The sequence below is a fragment of the Ictalurus punctatus genome, chromosome 16 (genome assembly GCF_001660625.3).
Source record: "Ictalurus punctatus breed USDA103 chromosome 16, Coco_2.0, whole genome shotgun sequence".
Lineage (NCBI taxonomy): Eukaryota > Metazoa > Chordata > Actinopteri > Siluriformes > Ictaluridae > Ictalurus > Ictalurus punctatus.
The window spans coordinates 7,952,501-7,971,194 of NC_030431.2; the positions used below are offsets into that span (position 1 = coordinate 7,952,501).

General features: G+C 36.1%; 2 protein-coding genes and 1 pseudogene across 10 annotated transcripts in view; 1 reads left to right on the top strand and 2 right to left on the bottom strand.

Annotated features, from left to right (window-relative positions):
* Positions 1 to 2,817, bottom strand: part of LOC128635196 (uncharacterized) — a 21,691-nt gene extending 18,874 nt beyond the window's left edge. For 4 of the 8 annotated variants that reach the window (XR_008398097.1, XR_008398099.1, XR_008398098.1 and 1 more), the window contains exon 1: positions 296 to 2,816. The gene's annotated coding sequence lies outside the window, so the exon portion shown is untranslated. Of the gene's footprint in view, positions 1 to 295 lie in introns of all 8 variants that reach the window. The other 4 variants (XM_053686850.1, XM_053686851.1, XR_008398096.1 and 1 more) reach the window with 2 other exon arrangements.
* A 218-nt stretch (positions 2,818 to 3,035) lies between these two features.
* LOC108276656 (tubulin beta-4B chain-like) lies at positions 3,036 to 18,287 on the bottom strand (annotated as a pseudogene).
* A 187-nt stretch (positions 18,288 to 18,474) lies between these two features.
* The window catches only part of acads (acyl-CoA dehydrogenase short chain), a 33,648-nt gene continuing 33,428 nt past the window's right edge, over positions 18,475 to 18,694 (top strand). The window contains exon 1 of one of the 2 annotated variants that reach the window (XM_053686619.1): positions 18,475 to 18,611. In XM_053686619.1, the coding sequence (XP_053542594.1) occupies positions 18,545 to 18,611 (67 nt within the window). In that variant the 5' untranslated portion in view covers positions 18,475 to 18,544. The remainder of the gene's footprint in view (positions 18,612 to 18,694) is intronic. The other variant, XM_053686618.1, reaches the window with a different exon arrangement.

Genomic DNA, 18,694 nt, shown 5'->3' on the forward strand with positions numbered 1-18,694 from the left:
AGTTACTTTTGTATCCATGTCTATTTCATATTTTTGTATTAATGTGCCTATTAATAGGCTTGCTGTCTTATATGCCAGGAAGAAATGGGCCTTGATGTCTTGGAAATTCATGTCAGTATATGTGGAGAAAGGTAATCAAGATGGATAAAATCTGATATTATTAAAATATGATGATTTTTTTTTACTTACATAATGACTGGATAAGGATAATGATTGTTGTACTCAGAAAGGTTAGGGTTATATCAAATGGATAATTACATAAACATTCTATTTAATTGTTTAAAACACATCTTACCTGCTGATAAATCTATGGTGTCTGGAAGTTTTGAAGAGTAGAGTCTGGAACTTCTTTCGATCCTTTGCCGATTTTCCAAACTGAGTGTCTGACTTTTATAGACAAGGCCATATGCGTTTATGTGCGTGTAGAATGCACAATGATCGTACGTCTCAAAGTGCTGACCATATGTACAGAACAACGTATGGATCTAAGTGTTGGCCATATGTGTACATGACTCAACATAATATGATTACTTGATCTAAGGAGGGATGCACCAAATGTTCGGCAACTGAAATTATAAGTGAAAAGGCCGAATAAATTTGACCGAACAATGACGTGTTTGATGACGTGCTAAATAGCCTAGCAACCAGAGTGAGATGCGCGAATTTCACAACCTCCTGTTCCGGCAGCACGCTCGGAGCGATGAGGGGGCGCGCACATGCACGAACTACGTGCATGAGCGCATGCTCTTCGGATGTTGACAACCGTGACATTGTTTACTGTGGATACGTGCGTTTGTTTTGTTTCTCTTCCAGAGTATTCTGTCACATCGTGAGACATAAGGGAGTAGTGTACGGAAGCAGCTAAAGACGTATTTATTTAAGGGAACATCACATTAACAACGTATCTAACTATACTATATCTACTATAATACTCCGCGAGGTGTACAGGGACACGAGCGGTATATATCCCGAATATAATCAGCCGTATATAACCGAATTTAACCTTTTTTTGCACTCTTGTCAATGCACGTTTTAATGCACTTTTTTTGTTTTAGGCTACAGAGTGTTACATTCTTTCAGCAGTCAGTTATAGGCCTAACATCAGCTATTCAAGGGGGGCTCAAAGATGACCACGTCAAAATATTTTTATTTTACTAATTTATTTATTTAAAGTTATATTGTGCCTTGTAGCCTATACCTACTGGAATGGAAAAAAATGTTCAGTGTTAAATAAATATTTTGAAATTGTAGTTGTTGTAATTGATTTTTTTTTTTTGTAATTGATTTTTTTTTTTCTTTGAAAAGCAAGACAAAATAGTAAAATTTTGACTATTTAATTCATGCAATGGTGAAAAAAATGGTAAAATAAATGGAAAAAACGCGAAAAAACGTGTTCGGTATTTGGCCAAGTTGTTCATTATATTCGGTTTCAGCTTCAGCCAAGAATTTTCATTTTGGTGCATCACTAGATCTAAGTGCAGTTATCTTTGGTGTACATATCTCAACATAATATGATTTTTTTTTTTTTTTTTTATCTAAGTGCAGTCCATATGTGTACATGACTCAACATAATGATTTTTTATCTAAGTGTAGTCCATATGTGTACATGTCTCAACATAATATGATTACTTGATCTAAGTGCAGTTATCATTGGTGTACATATCTCAACATAATATGATTTTTTTTTTTATCTAAGTGCTGTCCATGTGTACATGACTCAACATGATTTTTTTTTTATCTAAGTGCTGTCCATGTGTACATGACTCAACATGATTTTTTTTTTATCTAAGTGCTGTCCATGTGTACATGACTCAACATGATTTTTTTTTATCTAAGTGCTGTCCATAAGTGTACATGACTCAACATAATATGATTTTTTTTTTATCTAAGTGTAGTCCATATGTGTACATGACTCAATATATGATTTTTTAAAAATCTAATTGCAGTCCATGTGTACATGTCTCAACATAATATGATTTTTTTTTTATCTAAGTGTAGTCCATATGTGTACATGACTCAACATAATATGATTTTTTTTTATCTAAGTGTAGTCCATATGTGTACATGACTCAATATATGATTTTTTAAAAATCTAATTGCAGTCCATGTGTACATGTCTCAACATAATATGATTGAGTGCAGTCCATATGTAAGCTTACGTAAGTGCAGAACGTATGAAATCTTACATATCTTTAACCTAAATACGCATCAACCTTATATCTATACACCATATTATGTCTACACATCAATTAACTATGAACTTATTATTGAAACAGATTTATGTCGCCGGACTCCGGCGATTTATTTTATTTATTTTTATAGCCGCCTGACTCACAACTTTATTTATCTTTTTTTTTTTTTTTTTTTTTTAATGGGGCTAATCGCTGGATTCAGCAACTTTATCATTAATGAAATAATTTATTTATTAGACCCGGCGGACTCAGCGGTTTATCAGCTTAAGAAAGCTATAGTCATCGCATACATTTATAACGGAGGCTATAGGTGTCTCAAAGAGGAAAATAGATATAACTCACTCGAAGGACAGAACCACAAGTTAGCATTTCATCCGGTATCGAGAACTTGAAAAGCACAACGCCTGCTTTTTCTGCATCGAAAAAAAATCCGGCTGTACAACCGTTTGACATTACCCAATATTGAACCTTTTCAAGCTCTAAATTTTTTTCTAATCTTCCCAAAAATGAGTGAACTTTTATCGGTGCATTAGGGCAAGCCATGTTGAAAACTCATATGTTGTGTTGTAAGTACAAAGTATTTTAAATCAAAATGGTGGGTGTGGTCAGCCTCTTCTTCTTTTTCTATAAATTTATGGTGTATATACTGCCACCTACTGGATGTAGCATTTTAATTTCTTTTGTTCTGATTGGTCAGAGGTATGTTCCGTGTGTGTGTGCGTATGTGTGTGTGTGTGTGTGTGTGTGTGTGTGTGTGTGTGTGCGCGTGTGTGGGAATGCAACAGATTACAACAAACCTTTATTATATAAACCATTATCCATTTTAATCAACAACTGCTAAGAAAATGTTGGTGTTGACCTACAACTGTTAAGAAAATGACGGTTGCTAATGACGTGTAGACCATATGTAATATTATCTTTGGCGTGATTCTCTCAACATAATATGATTTTTTGATCTAAGTGTAGTCCATATGTGTACATGACTCAACATAATATGATTACTTGATATAAGTGCAGATCATAAGTGCAAAATGTATGTAACATCTTTGATATACAACTCTTAACATAATTAGGATTGATAATGATGATCATTAACGACAGATGTTAAGAACATGACAGTTGGTGATGATCATTAACGACAGCTAATTCAAAAATAAAAATGGTCAACATAATTAGATTTGATGACCTTTGACCTAGACCTGTCACATCCAATTAGTGAATTTTATTAGCTTACATAATATACAAACCAATTCTCTCTCTAGCAGAGCAGGATGTGTACAGTCTACATAAACCAGTATCTTCAAAGTTTAAAAGAAACAAGGTTTTTGTAAAGAACATCGATGAACAATGGCAAGCTGATTTAGTCGATATGAGCAACCTGTCAGAGAGTAATGACAACGCAAAATTTATGATCACGTGCATATATATTTTATCCAAATATGCCTGGGTATGTGTGCTATGAAAAAAGACCGGACTCGAGGTAACTAAAGCCTTTGATTCCATTCTAAAGGAAGGTAGAGTCCCCAAAAAACTACAAACTGACCAAGGGAAGGAGTTTTTTAACAAAAATTTTCAAACAATGAAATGAAAAAATGAAAAAACATGACATTGTTCACTTTGCTACGGGTACGGGGCAAAAAGCACCGGTGTGCGAAAGGTTCAACAGAATGCTAAAGACCAGGATGTGGAGATATTTTACTGCTTTTAACATGAGAAAATACACCGACATAGTCCAGGATTTGATTCAAGTGTACAATCACAATCACCATTCCAGCATCAAAATGAAACCCGTCGAGGTCAATGTATTTAAAACCTTTAAATCTCCAAACAGATACCGAGAGATGCCCTGGTATATAAATTACAAGACTATGATGGTTAAAAAATTGAGGGAACATTTTATGAACCCGAGTTACAAAAGATCATTATTGGGAAGGACAAGACGTTTAAAATTGAGAAAATCTTGTCTGAAAAGACCAGAAACCGGTGGGGTGGCCCGATAAATTTAATTTCTGGGTTCCGGTCGAAGACGTAGTTAACATAACAAAAGTATCGTCGTGAACAAAACTGAAATCTGTATTCATTAAACCATGAAAGAGTGTGAATTCTTTGTGACCCTTCCAAGCAACGCGTCATTGGATATTTACCCTAATAATAGCATTACACTACTAAATTTGCCAAACCAAAAGATTTAAACGGAATATGGGAAGTCTCGCTCGCAGAGGTTCAATATATACAGAGTTGGTACTCGTTAACAGAGGAAGACTGTCTATGTCATATTATCGAGAGGGATGGAAAGAAAACACAAAACAGTAACGTTATTATCACTCCAGGATATTCGGCACGATGTATTGTATGTTTCTGTGTTTTCCGCCATACCCTTACCAAGCCTTTGATCATTGTGTTTCTCATTCCATGGTTTTTGGTCCCGTTTTCTTCCTCGCAGTTCTGATTCTTGTTATCCTTCTTTTTTTTTTTTCTTCCTTTTAAAAAAAAAAAAATCTTTACTTATAGGACCTAGATGATGTAGTGTACTTTCAAAACACATTCAATAATCTTTGATTGTTGTACCATGTAGGGTACATTGTAGGGTACATTTACATCGTAGTCTGAGGAATTTAAAATATATATATATTTTTACTTTAACAATTAGCATTTTAAAATAATTTTTGAATGGCTGATCACACACATATCTGTATACAAATATATACTGTTCTGAAAAAAAACAACAAAAAATGAGTAAACTGTAATTTCTTAGTAAGGGTGGCATAGTGGGTATCCATCCATACCCAGTGAATTCTCACCCATCCATCCATTTTCCATACTTCTTATCCTACACAGGGTCGCAGGAGCGCCTATCCCAGGGAACTTGTGGCACAAGGCAGTGGACACCCTGGACGGAGTGCCAACCCATGGCAGGGCACAATCGCACACACATTCACACGCCCATTCACAACAATGCCAGTCAGCCTACAACACGTCTTTGGACTTGGGGAGGAAACCATTGAAGTACGGGGAGAATATGCAAACAGGGCAGAGGCAGGATTTGAACTCCCAACCTCGGAGGTGGGAGGCAAACATGTTAACTAATATTAACTACATTTCTGTGTTTTTGCTAATTCTTCTTAGCAAACCTAGTAGAGTTAAGGTTTATAGATAGATAGAGTTCCCATCTAGCATTAATCAGTCCCTCCAGGATTTTGCGATTGCAGAAATTAATGCAAACTCTGCAATATTTGGAGGAGCTAGCAATTTTTCAGAATTACTGCAGATTTTCCACATATTTGGGCCAAGATACGTCATGTGATGTAATCACAACACATATTCAACCAACGCACTCTTTGAGTCACGTGCGTCAAACATGAACACAGATAAAAGGTCTCATTTACCAACAAACATCTCTGCAAAAGGCCATGCAAAATAATTTAGTGAAATTGCAATTTTGTCAATTCAAATAGCTTTCCACAAAAATAGGACCAAAAGATCCACATATTGCATTGTAAATTTTGAAAAAAACCCACAGCAAAATCAAATTTTTTTTTTCCACAACAATCACACACACACAAAAAAATCCACAAAATCCTGTATGGACTGATTAATAAAATGTTATCTATTTTATAATGAAGCAATGTTGGTTAAGCAGACATGATTCTGTACTAGATAGTGTAAAGTTTCACACTGCAAATATCATGGATGTTTAAAACATTATTCATCCCTTCAACAAGACCCTTAACCACTTAGCTCTATGCCCAAATTGGAGCATCTTGCTTCTAAATGAATACTAGCTGTTCAAAAATCATCTTTCCTATTATACAGTAGAGCTATTTTTTTTTAACTAGAACAATGTCAGCCAGGTAATAAAACATACAGTACTGTGCAAAAGTCTTAGGCACATGCAAAGAAATGCTGTAGAGCAAAGATGCCTTCAAAAATAATGAAATTAAATGTTTCTACATGAATAAAAATACTATAAAGAGCAGTAAACAGTAACAAATTAAACAAACTCAATATTTTGTGTGACGACCTTTTGCTTAAAAAAAAGGGTAACCTCAGGTACAGTTTGTGCAGTTTTATAAGGAAATTAGCTGTAATTTTTATTGAGCTTCTTATAGAACCAGACACGGTTCTTCTGGAGACTTTGTCTGTTGCACTCGCTTCTTATTTTTGCAGCAAAATCCAGCAGCCTTCATTGTTTGTGTGTGTGTGTTTTTTTGTCTGAAACGTGTCTCTTACATAATATGCTGCTTTCTTTACTGACATACAAACACTTTTCTGTAACATTTCATTTAATTTCATGTTTTGAAATCTAAAATGTTTTTGTACTGACCCAATAATGTAGAAGTCTATCCATCCATCCATCTTCTATAACGCTTATTCTTTTCAGGGTCACGGCAAAACCTGGAGCCTATCATAGGGAGCATCGGGCACAAGGTTGGGTACACACCGGACAGGGTGCCAATCCATCGCAGGGCACACACTCACATACACATTCACATACCCATTCATACACTACGGACACTTTGGACATGCCAATCAGCCTACCATGCATGTCTTTGGACTGGGGGAGGAAACCGGAGTACCCGGAGGAAACTTCTGCAGCATGGGGAGAACATGCATAATGTAGAAGTCATAAAATAAAAATCTGTAACAAAGTTTGTACTAAAAAAAGGGTGCCTAGACTTTTGCACAGTACTGTACATTTTCACCAACATATTTTGATCAGATACTCTTATTCCATATCAGTTGATCCCCTAGACCCCCAACCTCTACATGTCTGGGATAAATGACCCATTTGTCCCCCATGATGTTGGGGGTCCCCCTAGAGTTGCTACAATGCTGAATCTTGAGTAAAATCTCGCTGGTACAATTTAGAGTAATGTTCTTGTTTTCAAATACATTAAATGAAAATGATTGTTCATTTTTGAGGCTTTCGTTCCCTGTACCTTTTGTCATCCTTGCTACCAACAACGGCTATCAAAAACAAAAAAACTAACAAAAAAAGGTTAACATTTTTCATTGAAGAATACGTTATTGCAAACTGAGAACTTTTCTATAATCCCTGTATGAAATTGAAATATATTCACGGATTAATTTATGACAACAGTGATTTAATGTCTCTTAATGACTAAAAGATATTAAGATGTGTTACACATTACTGTTGTTTCTGTTCTTAAAATATTTCACACTTAAAATGTACATTAATAAAGAATATCTCTTGGCTTATATTTCCTGCCTAGTCTTCATACGTGATTAAATCTTGATTCTTAATAACGGATTAAAATTTTTAGACCCTATAAAAAAGCTCAGGTAGTAGTGCAAGATTAAAACAATAGCCCCATCTGTTGGAGAAATACACCTAATGCACCTACTAACTTCCTAAACAATTCTGAAACATCATGCTATAGGTTACGTGCCATTTTTAAATACTAGTTAGTATTGTAGTGTGTATGTTTAGGTATAGCCAATCTGTTGACATGAGGCCCTGAAAGGCTACGGAGCATTTTTGACAAGAAATGAATCGATTTGTGTTTTATTCCTGTTTTTCAATTTATAGGCTACATTTAATGGTGGTATGTTCTTCCATCCAAGCTGCCTCCCCCCCTAAAGTGGGAGGGGGGGATTTCTATTATTTGAATTAATAATAATAAAAAAAAGTTTATCATTGTATTATTGCTATGTATTATGTCTAACACATAGCCTCATTACAAGTATCCATTTCCCAAATTGTTTAACCTACATAGGGTCAGGGTAATCAATACTCATAATAAAGTGAGTATTTTCATTCACCAATACCAAGGTCAAACTAAATAAATAAAAATTGAACTTAATTTCTTTACACACTATCGCAACACCTGACTTCACATTTATATAAAACAATTGGAAATAAAGATTATGTATAGCTGATGAAGCTTCTTGCTGTATTCACATAGAAAGTCTCATAAACAGTACGTCTCATCAGTGTTCTCCACCAATTGGTGCACAGACAGAGTGGCGTTGTAGGGCTCCACTACAGTGTCTGAGACTTTAGGAGATGGCACAACACTGAACGTGTTCATGATGCGGTCGAGATACTCCTCACGGATCTTGCTGATGAGCAGCGTGCCCATGCCCGATCCAGTGCCCCCACACAAGGAGTGAGTGAGCTGGAAGCCCTTTAGGCAGTCACAGCTCTCAGGCTCCTTACGCACAACATCCAGCACCAAGTCCACCAGTTCAGCACCTTCAGCCTTTGGCCCAGTTGTTTCCAGTCCCACTCTGACCTGTGAAAAGCAGGACAGTAAGGCTAAATTACAACATTAAGGCACCACAAACATGCCATTTTAAACAATTAAAGTGATCTATATAAAAATGTGTGCTTAATACATGCATTACTATCCAAAAGAAAATATGCAGATCTTTGAATGCATTTTTTGGAACTTTCTAGATACACCTTAAGAAATATATATTGTATACATTGGTTGTGACCTATATATCTAAAATGAGAAAAAATTATTATTCAATTCTTCATTCAATGTCACCTTGCATTTCTTTCCCTCATTTCTCTAAATTTGCATTATATTGGGGGTAAACTGGGCCTTCTGCCTGCATTCATCCACTCATTCAGCGTTGCTTATGAGCATAACAAAATTGGCCCAGACACAAGATATAATAATTAAAATGTTGCGTTCATGTTTAGCAAAATATTACTTTACCGCAAATATTTTACATCTGTATCCAGCCATCTCCCCCCACCCCCAACTAGAAGAACATTTTATTTCAGTAGCACTTTAAAGGACATGTAAGAAATACCTAGTTTACATTCAGGGGTTAAACAGGACAGATGAACAGTTGTACAATATTTTTGAAGGATTCTGAAAAGTAAAACTTTGCTCATTCATATATTTAATCATTTAGGAAGTACTACATCTTACTTGCTCAAAAACTCCCTGGATATCCCAGATCTCTCCATAACCCCTTAAAAACAAAAATCCTGCATTCATGCACTGTGTATGTGTGACAACAGATTGTCTAAAAAGGCACTAGGTAAGTTGTTTGCACGATATTGAATTATTGTGAAGGATCTGAAGACAATATATAAGGGAATGGGACTTATTTCAGAGTGAAACTGCATATTTGGGTTTGGGTATGGAGATTAGTAATCAGAATTTGACTGGTTTACAGAAACTGGGCATGTCTTTGCAAACAGTATTTATTATTACCATTATTATTATTATTATTATTATTATTATTATTATTATTATTATTATTATTATTATTTTAATCATCCCACCATTTAGCCAAAATTCAGAGGCAGGGGAAAAACCTAAACAAAAATAAATAAATAAATCACAATGTGATCAGTACACCCGAATCATGCACAATGTGACAAAGGAGATGAGCAAACAAGGATAAAAAAAATAAAATAAAAAATATTTCAATCATTAAAAATAAAATGAAATATAAATGTCACCCACCAAACATGAAGTTTACTAGTCTGAACACTTGGCCAAAAGGACCAGATCTTACAGAGTCCATGGTCCCTGGCTCCAAGTCCACCAGTACAGCCCGGGGAACATACTTTCCACCTGTTTCACCACAAGACAGACTTTCACTATGGCCAGTTAAGCATTTAAGTTGAGCAATTAAACTGTAAGCTTATTTGGACAAAAGGCGAAGCTATGAATAGCTGGGTTTACCAGTGGCTTCGTTGTAATACACGTTAAAGTCACCGTGGTAGGTACCGGTCGGGTTGATTCCGTGTTCATCACTGATCACCTCCCAAAACTACAACAGCATCAAATTACAAAACCAGACCATTATTATAGTCAGCAGTTACTACAGCATGTTTATAACGTTAGCAAGCTTGCTTGAGCAGCGCAGTCAAGTCATCGGCAGCAATTTCAAATAAAAAACAACAAAACAAAAAAGAAGCTATTTTCGACCTAAACCCTGAAATAAATCAGCCACGTCGTAGTTAACGTTCAGTTAAACAAGAGAAAAGTGGTTTAAATAGTTAACCCATCGACAACTGCTGCTGTTTAATATTCTTGTTGCTAAGTAACCCAGACATTTCCAACAACCACTTTTTTCCCCCTGAAGTTAACCAACTAATAAAACTAAACGGTAAGAATTGTAATAATATGCATGTTTTAAATTTACATTTGCACCAATTTGATACCCACACTGACCAGCTTGCATGTGAACTATTTCCCTCATTTTGAGAAACATTTACTAAACACAAACCGTGACTTCAAACACACTCGTCCTCACACTCAGAAGCGAGCTGTATCATGGACTTTGATTGGCCACCAAAAAATGTGTTCTGTCTCTATAGTGACGGGAATTCTGACTCATTTTTGTGAATCAGGTCACATTCAACTCAGCTGACTCTTTTGACTCCAAATGGCTCAATGACATTTTTCCGATATTTGTGAACTTCTTTGTCCAACTATGACTGAAATTGTTTAATGAAATCTAACTCCACCCTCCAATTAACAAAAAACAAACAAAACTTTACATTGCATTATATATTGTACAAGGCGTTTGAATAACTGTTTCAGCAAGGGACCACACATGTACATCCATAAAAACAGTAAGCATACCTGCACTGTTGTTGTGTTCTGTTTTATCTGTGCCTCGGTATGAAGATTTATTTCCATTTATCCTGCTACGTGCATTAACTTCCCTCAGACACATTGAGTCAAACACACCATTCGTGCAAACAAACAGCTCAAATGATGAAGACATTTTCATGGAGGTATTTAAGCAGTTATATTGCCTATATCCAATAAATAAATTTAACATGCACACAGAACCTACTTTTCTTTTCATGAAATCACACACCAATTTACTAGTTTGAGTAAAGTTCAGCCTGTCCACAAGGATTGTGAGGAGGTACACTCACTAAGGTTAGGGTTAGGCAATACATGGGCATCACTTTGTTTGAAAGGTGGTGTAGATAAAAGCTTGGAAAGTAGTAATATAGATATCAGCAGGAATAGGTCATTCAGCTTGAGCTGAGTGAATGAAAATCAGTAAACTAAAACACTTTATTAGTGGTTAATTAACACACCCAAATGCATCCTATGAGAGATTAATTAGATTCATAGACAACATAAACACAATACTACAACATGCATCTGCAAAAAATTACACAAACACAACTATCTGTGACAGTCATAGTCAGGAGCTGGTAAGGAACACTTAATAGCACAGTAATCTTAATAAGTATTTAAATAGATATGGTAAAAAGATATGATAGTTAATAGATATGATAAATTTCCTTTCAAATATTCCTGTCTATCTTGCCTCTGTGCACACTATCATACCTTCTGTATCTGCATCTGAGTGTTTATTTTAAATTGAGGCACAATGCCTAGGGAATTGGTCATCAATTTCTTCTGAAGACATCTTTGGAAGAAATAGTCTTAACATGAGCTTCATTTCTTAATTGAATGTGAACTTAATCATAGATATAATCTAAATAGGTGATGTGCTTTTATTTTCCTTACTCCTGCACTGTCTGACCTTTGAAGATTTAACATGTTTGACTTTCTTTTCAACTAGGGTGGGATGCCAGTGGAGCGCATGGTGAAAATCCATGTTCCTACATTCATACGTTATGTTAGATGCCAGACTCTCCTATGTTGAAGGTACTTCATAAAAAATAATAATAAAATGAATAAAAAAAAAACCTGAATATGAAAATGAATCAAGACAGATCCAAATAAACAATAAAGTTCCAATGAACAGTAAAGCTTCACGTTCTCTTCCTCTAACTTGTTCAGTACTTGTAATACAGATTAAATATGTGAGGGCAGATGATGTAAACTATGGATCTGGTCCAATGTTATTTGGGAACAAAGAGCAAGCTGAATTTTCTCAACATAAATTTTTGTGTAGTTTGTTATCAGATTGTCTAGATGTACGTCACACACCTGATGAACGAGATTTCCTCTCTTGTGCTGTAATGATGGCTGGAAACTAGGATGGCGTATACTGTAGAAAGGTCATATAGAACAGAGAAATCTCATTGGGAATTAAGTTACCTTTCACATTGCCTTTTATTCTGATCACAACCAGCCAGTTATATTGTTTCTGAGTTTATTCTGTGTTTAGACTTTTTTGATGCTGAAGAAGCAAAAATCTAAGGAACCCTTAACCTTCAGACTAATGATTTGCAATGTCTGAACACAATGCTTGAAAAGAAACATGTATAACGAACTTGAAAAGGTAGAAAGGTGTTCTATGAATTAGTTAATACGTATCTCTCTCTCTTTATATCACTATTAAAGTAGTGCTTAAACAGATACATAGCAGACAAATATACATATAGACAGTTTTATTTTGTACACGCATACCAACTTAATCTTCACCTATCATCAATTCCTGTTAAAGAAATCTGTCACCACCTAATTAAACAGTTTAAATCACTAACCAAAGTAAGTATACAAACTCAAGCTATGATAAAAGAACAAAAACAATGAACCTTTCTTAAAGAAATTCCTAAATCCTCTGACCAAGTATATGGCTGTGCAATCTGTCTATTAAATAAATGCCAGTCCTTCAGGCTGAAAAATAAGGATCAAAATATTCTGCCAGTAGTTTGGCACTGTGACTCAAAAAGTTGATTTTCATCTGACATCTGAAAGCTAACTACTGTCCCAACTTCCGTACAATACTGATAATGCTCTTATGCTTAAGAGGGCTGAATGGCAGACCTTGTGAAATAATATTATGATCTTTCTTCATTATAATGTCTTATATTTTATTAATATATTCTTTTATATCTTATATTACTTTTGGTCTTTTCTTATACGCTTAATCCTTCACATGGTATTCATAAGGTGCCATAAGTTTCTGCTACTCTATGGAAGTTGAACAAAATGGTTTAACTTAATATCCGCAGCAGTCGTGTACAAGTCATTTCTTCCAAATTTGTTTATTAACTTTTATTGCATTCCTAAATGCAATAAAAGGTTTTTTTTGCCAGATTCAGATGCTCCTAAACAAATTATTATAAAGTATGAGTTTGTAACTTATCAGCAAAGACTGTGCTATCACTTCTAATATAATGCATCTAAAATGGAAAAATATTTTCACTGAAATATTTGAGAGAATTTTTTTTTTACACTAGTTTACACTAAATGTCTTTCTGTTCTGTTGGAAATATGACTTAACTGTTAAATTATTTTGGAACCTTTAAAAATAACTGGTCTTCCTCTATACCTTTGGCTTATAGTGTATGATTGCTCACTGTCATAAACCCATACAAGGAAATAAAAAGTAATCATTTTCACTCCAGATCAGGAGAGGGTAAAGACAGACTGGTGATCTGATCTATATTATATATATGTACCTTAGATAATGCCTCTCTGAGGGCCATGTTGGAATGTTCCTAAGTCGAAGTACTGTAGAACTCCTAAGCATTAGATCACCCCAATTACTCTTGTATACTCTTTCCATGCCATCGTGCTCTATGCTTGACAAAGCCATTCACAAAACATATTTGACAGTTGGAGCCTAATTCTAAAATCACCAGATACCAAATGTGCAACAGTTTTGTGTTGCTGCCATCACAAAATAAAAATGTTTAAACCTTAAGTAATGTAGTCACGGAGGGTATGTACATTTGTCACACTACATTAATGGTGGGGATCCTTATAGACTGTGGAACAGAAATGTACTCAGTGTGTCACCACCGATTTATTTCACATTGGAGTACAATCATTTTTCTTTTTTTACCATTATGGACGAAACACCCGTTTCTTTTAAAACATCATCTTTAAATGTTGAACATATGGATCTATGTGAAGGACCACCGATATTAATTTTTTACCTACACCTGTTAAAATAATGACGGTTGGTGATGACCTTTGACCTGTCTCAGGAGTGATAGCCTAAACAGGTGATATGCATGTATATGTGTGGGAATGCATATGACCATACTATGTATGAATACATTCTATGTGAAAGAACTTGTGTGTGTGTGTGTGTGGGAAGGCAACAGAATACAACAAACCTAACACATGTAACATAATGACGGTTGGTGATGACCTTTTGACCTGGCTCAGGAGTGTTAGCCTAAACAGCGTATATGCATATATGTATATGTGTGCGCGTGTCGTATTTTTGGTTGGATGTGTGTGTGTGTGTGTGTGTGTGTGTGTGTGTGTGTGTGTGTATGTAATGCACATGACCATACTATGTATGAATACATTCTATGTGAAAGAACATGTGTATGTGTGTCATATTTTTGTTTGGATGTGTTTGTCCTTGCACCATTTTCTGGACTTTTTCCAGTTACCCTCATTAATAGTTACGCTCTCTGTAGCACGGCTCCAGTGTATGTGACCTGGGACCAAGAATTTGAAAAGCAAAACGGTTCCTTTTTCTGCATCGAAAAAAAATCCGGCTGTACATCCGTTTTACATTACCCAATATTGAATATTTTCATGCTCTAAATTTTTTTCTAATCTTCCCAAAAAAGAGAAAGTTTTTTTTTTCGGTGCATTAGGACAAGCATCAGCCCTGTTATTAGCTCACACACGTTATTCTAAGTACAGAATAAAAATTAAAGGGTGGGTGAGTCCCTCTTCTTCGTCTTCTTCTATAAACTTATGGTGTTTATACCGACACCTACCGCATAGAGCAATTTTAATTTCTTTTGTTCTGATTGGTCAGGGGTATGTGTGTTTGTGTGTGCAGGAATGCACCAGAACCGGATTTAAAGTTTACTACTGATAATAATCAATTAGCTATGGCCTAAATATTTAAACAGATGTGTGGGAACACAACAGATTACAACAAACCTAACACATGTGACATTATATATCTTTAACTATGCCTGTCAAGATCAATGATTAATCTATAGGAAAGAACGTGTAACTATCCATTTTTAACCTTCACCTGTTACGATAATGACAGCTGGTGATGACCTTTGACCCACACCTGTCAAAATCAATGATTAATCTATGGGAAAGAATGTGTAATAATATATATCTTTAATTACACTTGTCAAGATAATGACAGCTGGTGGTGACCTTTGATCTACACCTGTCAAGACCTGTCAACATAAATATGATTGATGATAATGATCTTGACCTTTGACCTGTCAAAATAAGGTTTTACAAAATATACAAACTATTTCTCTCTCTCCCAGGAACTATTATAGTCATATTATTGTAACTATAATTAGCTAGGTAATTACTAATACCCTGTAGTTCAGCTTGGTAGGTTACTCTGCTAAATCGATTTACCTATGTAGGCTCCATGCAGATGACCAAAGCATAAACCAAGCATAGTGCTTGACTAGCAAGCTAGTTAGTTAGTGGTAAAAGCTAACATAATTTCACCAAATTTGATATGAATAACATCTTTACTTGCAGACAAAATAACTGAAAAACTGTATAAAATATATATACTGTCGTATTGATTAACAGTGTAACTGAACATAACGCTTGTTTCATCATCTCTTGTGGCTTGTCTGCACAATCCCACCACTACTCACACAACCACCACTAGGGGCCGGCCCAGAGTAACATGCTACAATAGTATCCGAAATCCATTGCTCTTCCTGTGAGACCCGGATGTGAAGACTTGAATTTTAAAACCCAAATTTTTGCAGCCATGAATTTGTGAGGTTGAAAAATAATGTGTCAAAATATTACCTGATGAATAATGAAGATGGTATTTTAACGACTGAATATTTTGGAACCGTATTTTAGGAAGGTGAATATGTGTGCATTGAATTTTGAATGCTGGAATTTTGTTTTCAATCAAAATATACAAACCCAATGAATTGCAGAGGAAACTAATTCAAGCACTGATATTGGGTGTTTTTTTTTTTTTTTTGATTCGTGTCAAATTGCTGGGCAGAAAAATTCAAGTATTGTTATTGCGATATGTTTTTATTCAATTTATGTGATTCAACATGCCATTTTGCCTTGAGGACATTTGGCACTTTTATATTTCCATACTAGCTCTATATTCACTAGTTATATTTGCTTTTTCATAGGTTTACTTCAAATGACTTCAAATATTATTCTAAAATATATATAAAATAGTAATAATAAAAATAGGTGTGCCTAAACTTTTGTCTAGAAGTAAATGTATATTTTTGCCACTCTCCTACATAAAAATGTATGCAGACTACAGAACATACCAACTCATCTGTTTTTGGTGCCTTTTTGTATTTTTTTTTTCATGCTGGAAAGCATATATCACCCTTCTTTTAACAGAAAGAGGAATGTGTTCTGAATAGTCTTCCACTTTCCAGAAAAATCGGGGTGTCACAGCAAAACTTTCCATAAGATCAAAAATTTCAATCAAACAAATAAACATGCAGCTAGTTTAGAAACTGATAAATTAACAAACAGTGTAAGATGTGCCAGTTGCCCGTTTGTGGATTTCCAGAAGATGCTTCAGGTCTTCTGGCTTCAAGAACAACCACTCCACGGAGACTGTTCTGCTTTCCGTCATTGAAGCCTTACGACTAGCAAGAGCAACCTCTAGATCATCTGCCCTCATCCTACTTGACCTCTCTGTTGCTTTCGACACTGTGAACCATCAGATCCTCCTGACAACTCTCTCCAGCCTGGGCATCACTGAAACGGTTCTGCGCTGGGTGGAATCCTATCTCTCTGACAGGTCCTTCAAGGTATCATGGAGGGGAGGTATTTCTGAAACTCAGCAACTCACAACTGGCGTTCCACAGGAGTCAGTTCTGGGTCCACTCCTCTTTTCTATCTACACTACATCTCTAGGGCAGGTGACTGATTCTCATGGCTTCTCATATCATTGTTATGCTGATGACATCCAGCTCTATTTGTCCTTCCAGCCTGACGATCCATCCGTCTCTGCACGCATCTCTGCTTGCCTGTCGGACATCTCGGGCTGGATGAGGGAACATCATCTTAAGCTTAACCCGGCAAAATCTGAGCTTCTCGTCATCCCAGCCTGTCCCTCAATCAACCACAACCTCACTGTACAGCTCAGCTCACTCACGCTCATGCCAACCAGGACAGCCAGGAACCTTGGGGGGATTCTTGATGACAGCTTGACCATTACAGACCACATCTCAACAACTGCAAGGTCCTGTAGGTTCATTCTGTACAACATCAAGAAAATCCGACCCTGCCTCACCGAACAGGCTACGCAGATACTAGTCCAGGCTCTTGTTATCTCTAAACTGGACTACAGCAACTCACTGCTTTCAGGCCTCCCAGCCAGCTCCATCAAACACCTTCAGATGATTCAGAATGCTGCAGCGCGCCTCGTCTTCAACCAGCCCGAGAACCCATGTCACACCCCTCTTCATCTTCCTACGTTTAGTAGTTCCCACACAGCGTGGCGCAAGGTCCCTTTCCAGAACCTTCATGCTAACTGTTCCTCAGTGGTGGAATAAACAATCCGGACCACAGAATCTCTCACCATCTTCAAAAAACAGCTAAAGACCCACCTCTTCCGTGAACACCTAAGCAACTCATAAAAATAACAAACAAACAAAAAAACACCTCTACTCTGTGCACTTTGCTTCTTCTGGAACTCAATTACTGGATCTTGTATGGTAGCACTACTTGTATTGTTCTCTGCTTGATATATCGCTTTGCTTGTATTTTTCTCATTTGTAAGTCGCTTTGGATAAAAGCGTCTGCTAAGTGAATGAATGTAATAAATGTAAATGTCTTCTGAAGAAACTATGCCTGTGACTCTATGCTCTGAAGATGTACATATTTGAAAAGATACCAAAAGCCAGTCTGGTGGCAAAAGCAAACAGAGTTTATTAATTTAAAAGCAGTTCAGTACATTAGTCTACATTTTCGTTAGTGTTTATTCATTTTATTTAGACCATAGATTGTTTATTTAGTTGTATTTATATGCACATATCACACAATGACTCGAAACCCCTGGAAACACAGACAGGTGTCTGATGCACATATAATCCAGTAGTGAGGACAGGTATCTGGCTCGAAACCCCTCGCACCTTACGTTAAAATACTACCGTATCTTTTACAAAACCGTCTGCCTCTGTACCATAATAAAACGTCAAAAAGCAGTTACCGATATCGCTGTTTTGTCCTTGACTGTCCATGGCTGTTCCACCAGTGACTGTGCTCTTTACTATCCACCAGTTTGCTGTCGCTAATTTGAACTAGCCCGCTGGAAGAAGGTACTATATTCTGCGTATGTGCGATGACCTGGAATGTTTTTTTGTTTTTGTTTTTTTTGTTTTTGCAAAGGGGTGTAATGGACACACCCTCAGATACGCCCCGTGTGTGTCACTGTATTGAAACCCCTGTACTTTAATGAATGCAGGTGTTGTGCCGAAATAGGTCACCTATCGAAAACTGTGACTAGGGGTCGCTGTGCAGCAAATGTCAGCGGAATACATCAGCGACGAAGAAAAATCGAAGATGGCAGCACTTTTTAAAGCTCGGAAAGGTCAGTCAGTAAATGTTTTTCGAGATATACCTAATATATTATTCTTCATGTTCAACTCAGTTTGCATTTTATATGTGATTGGC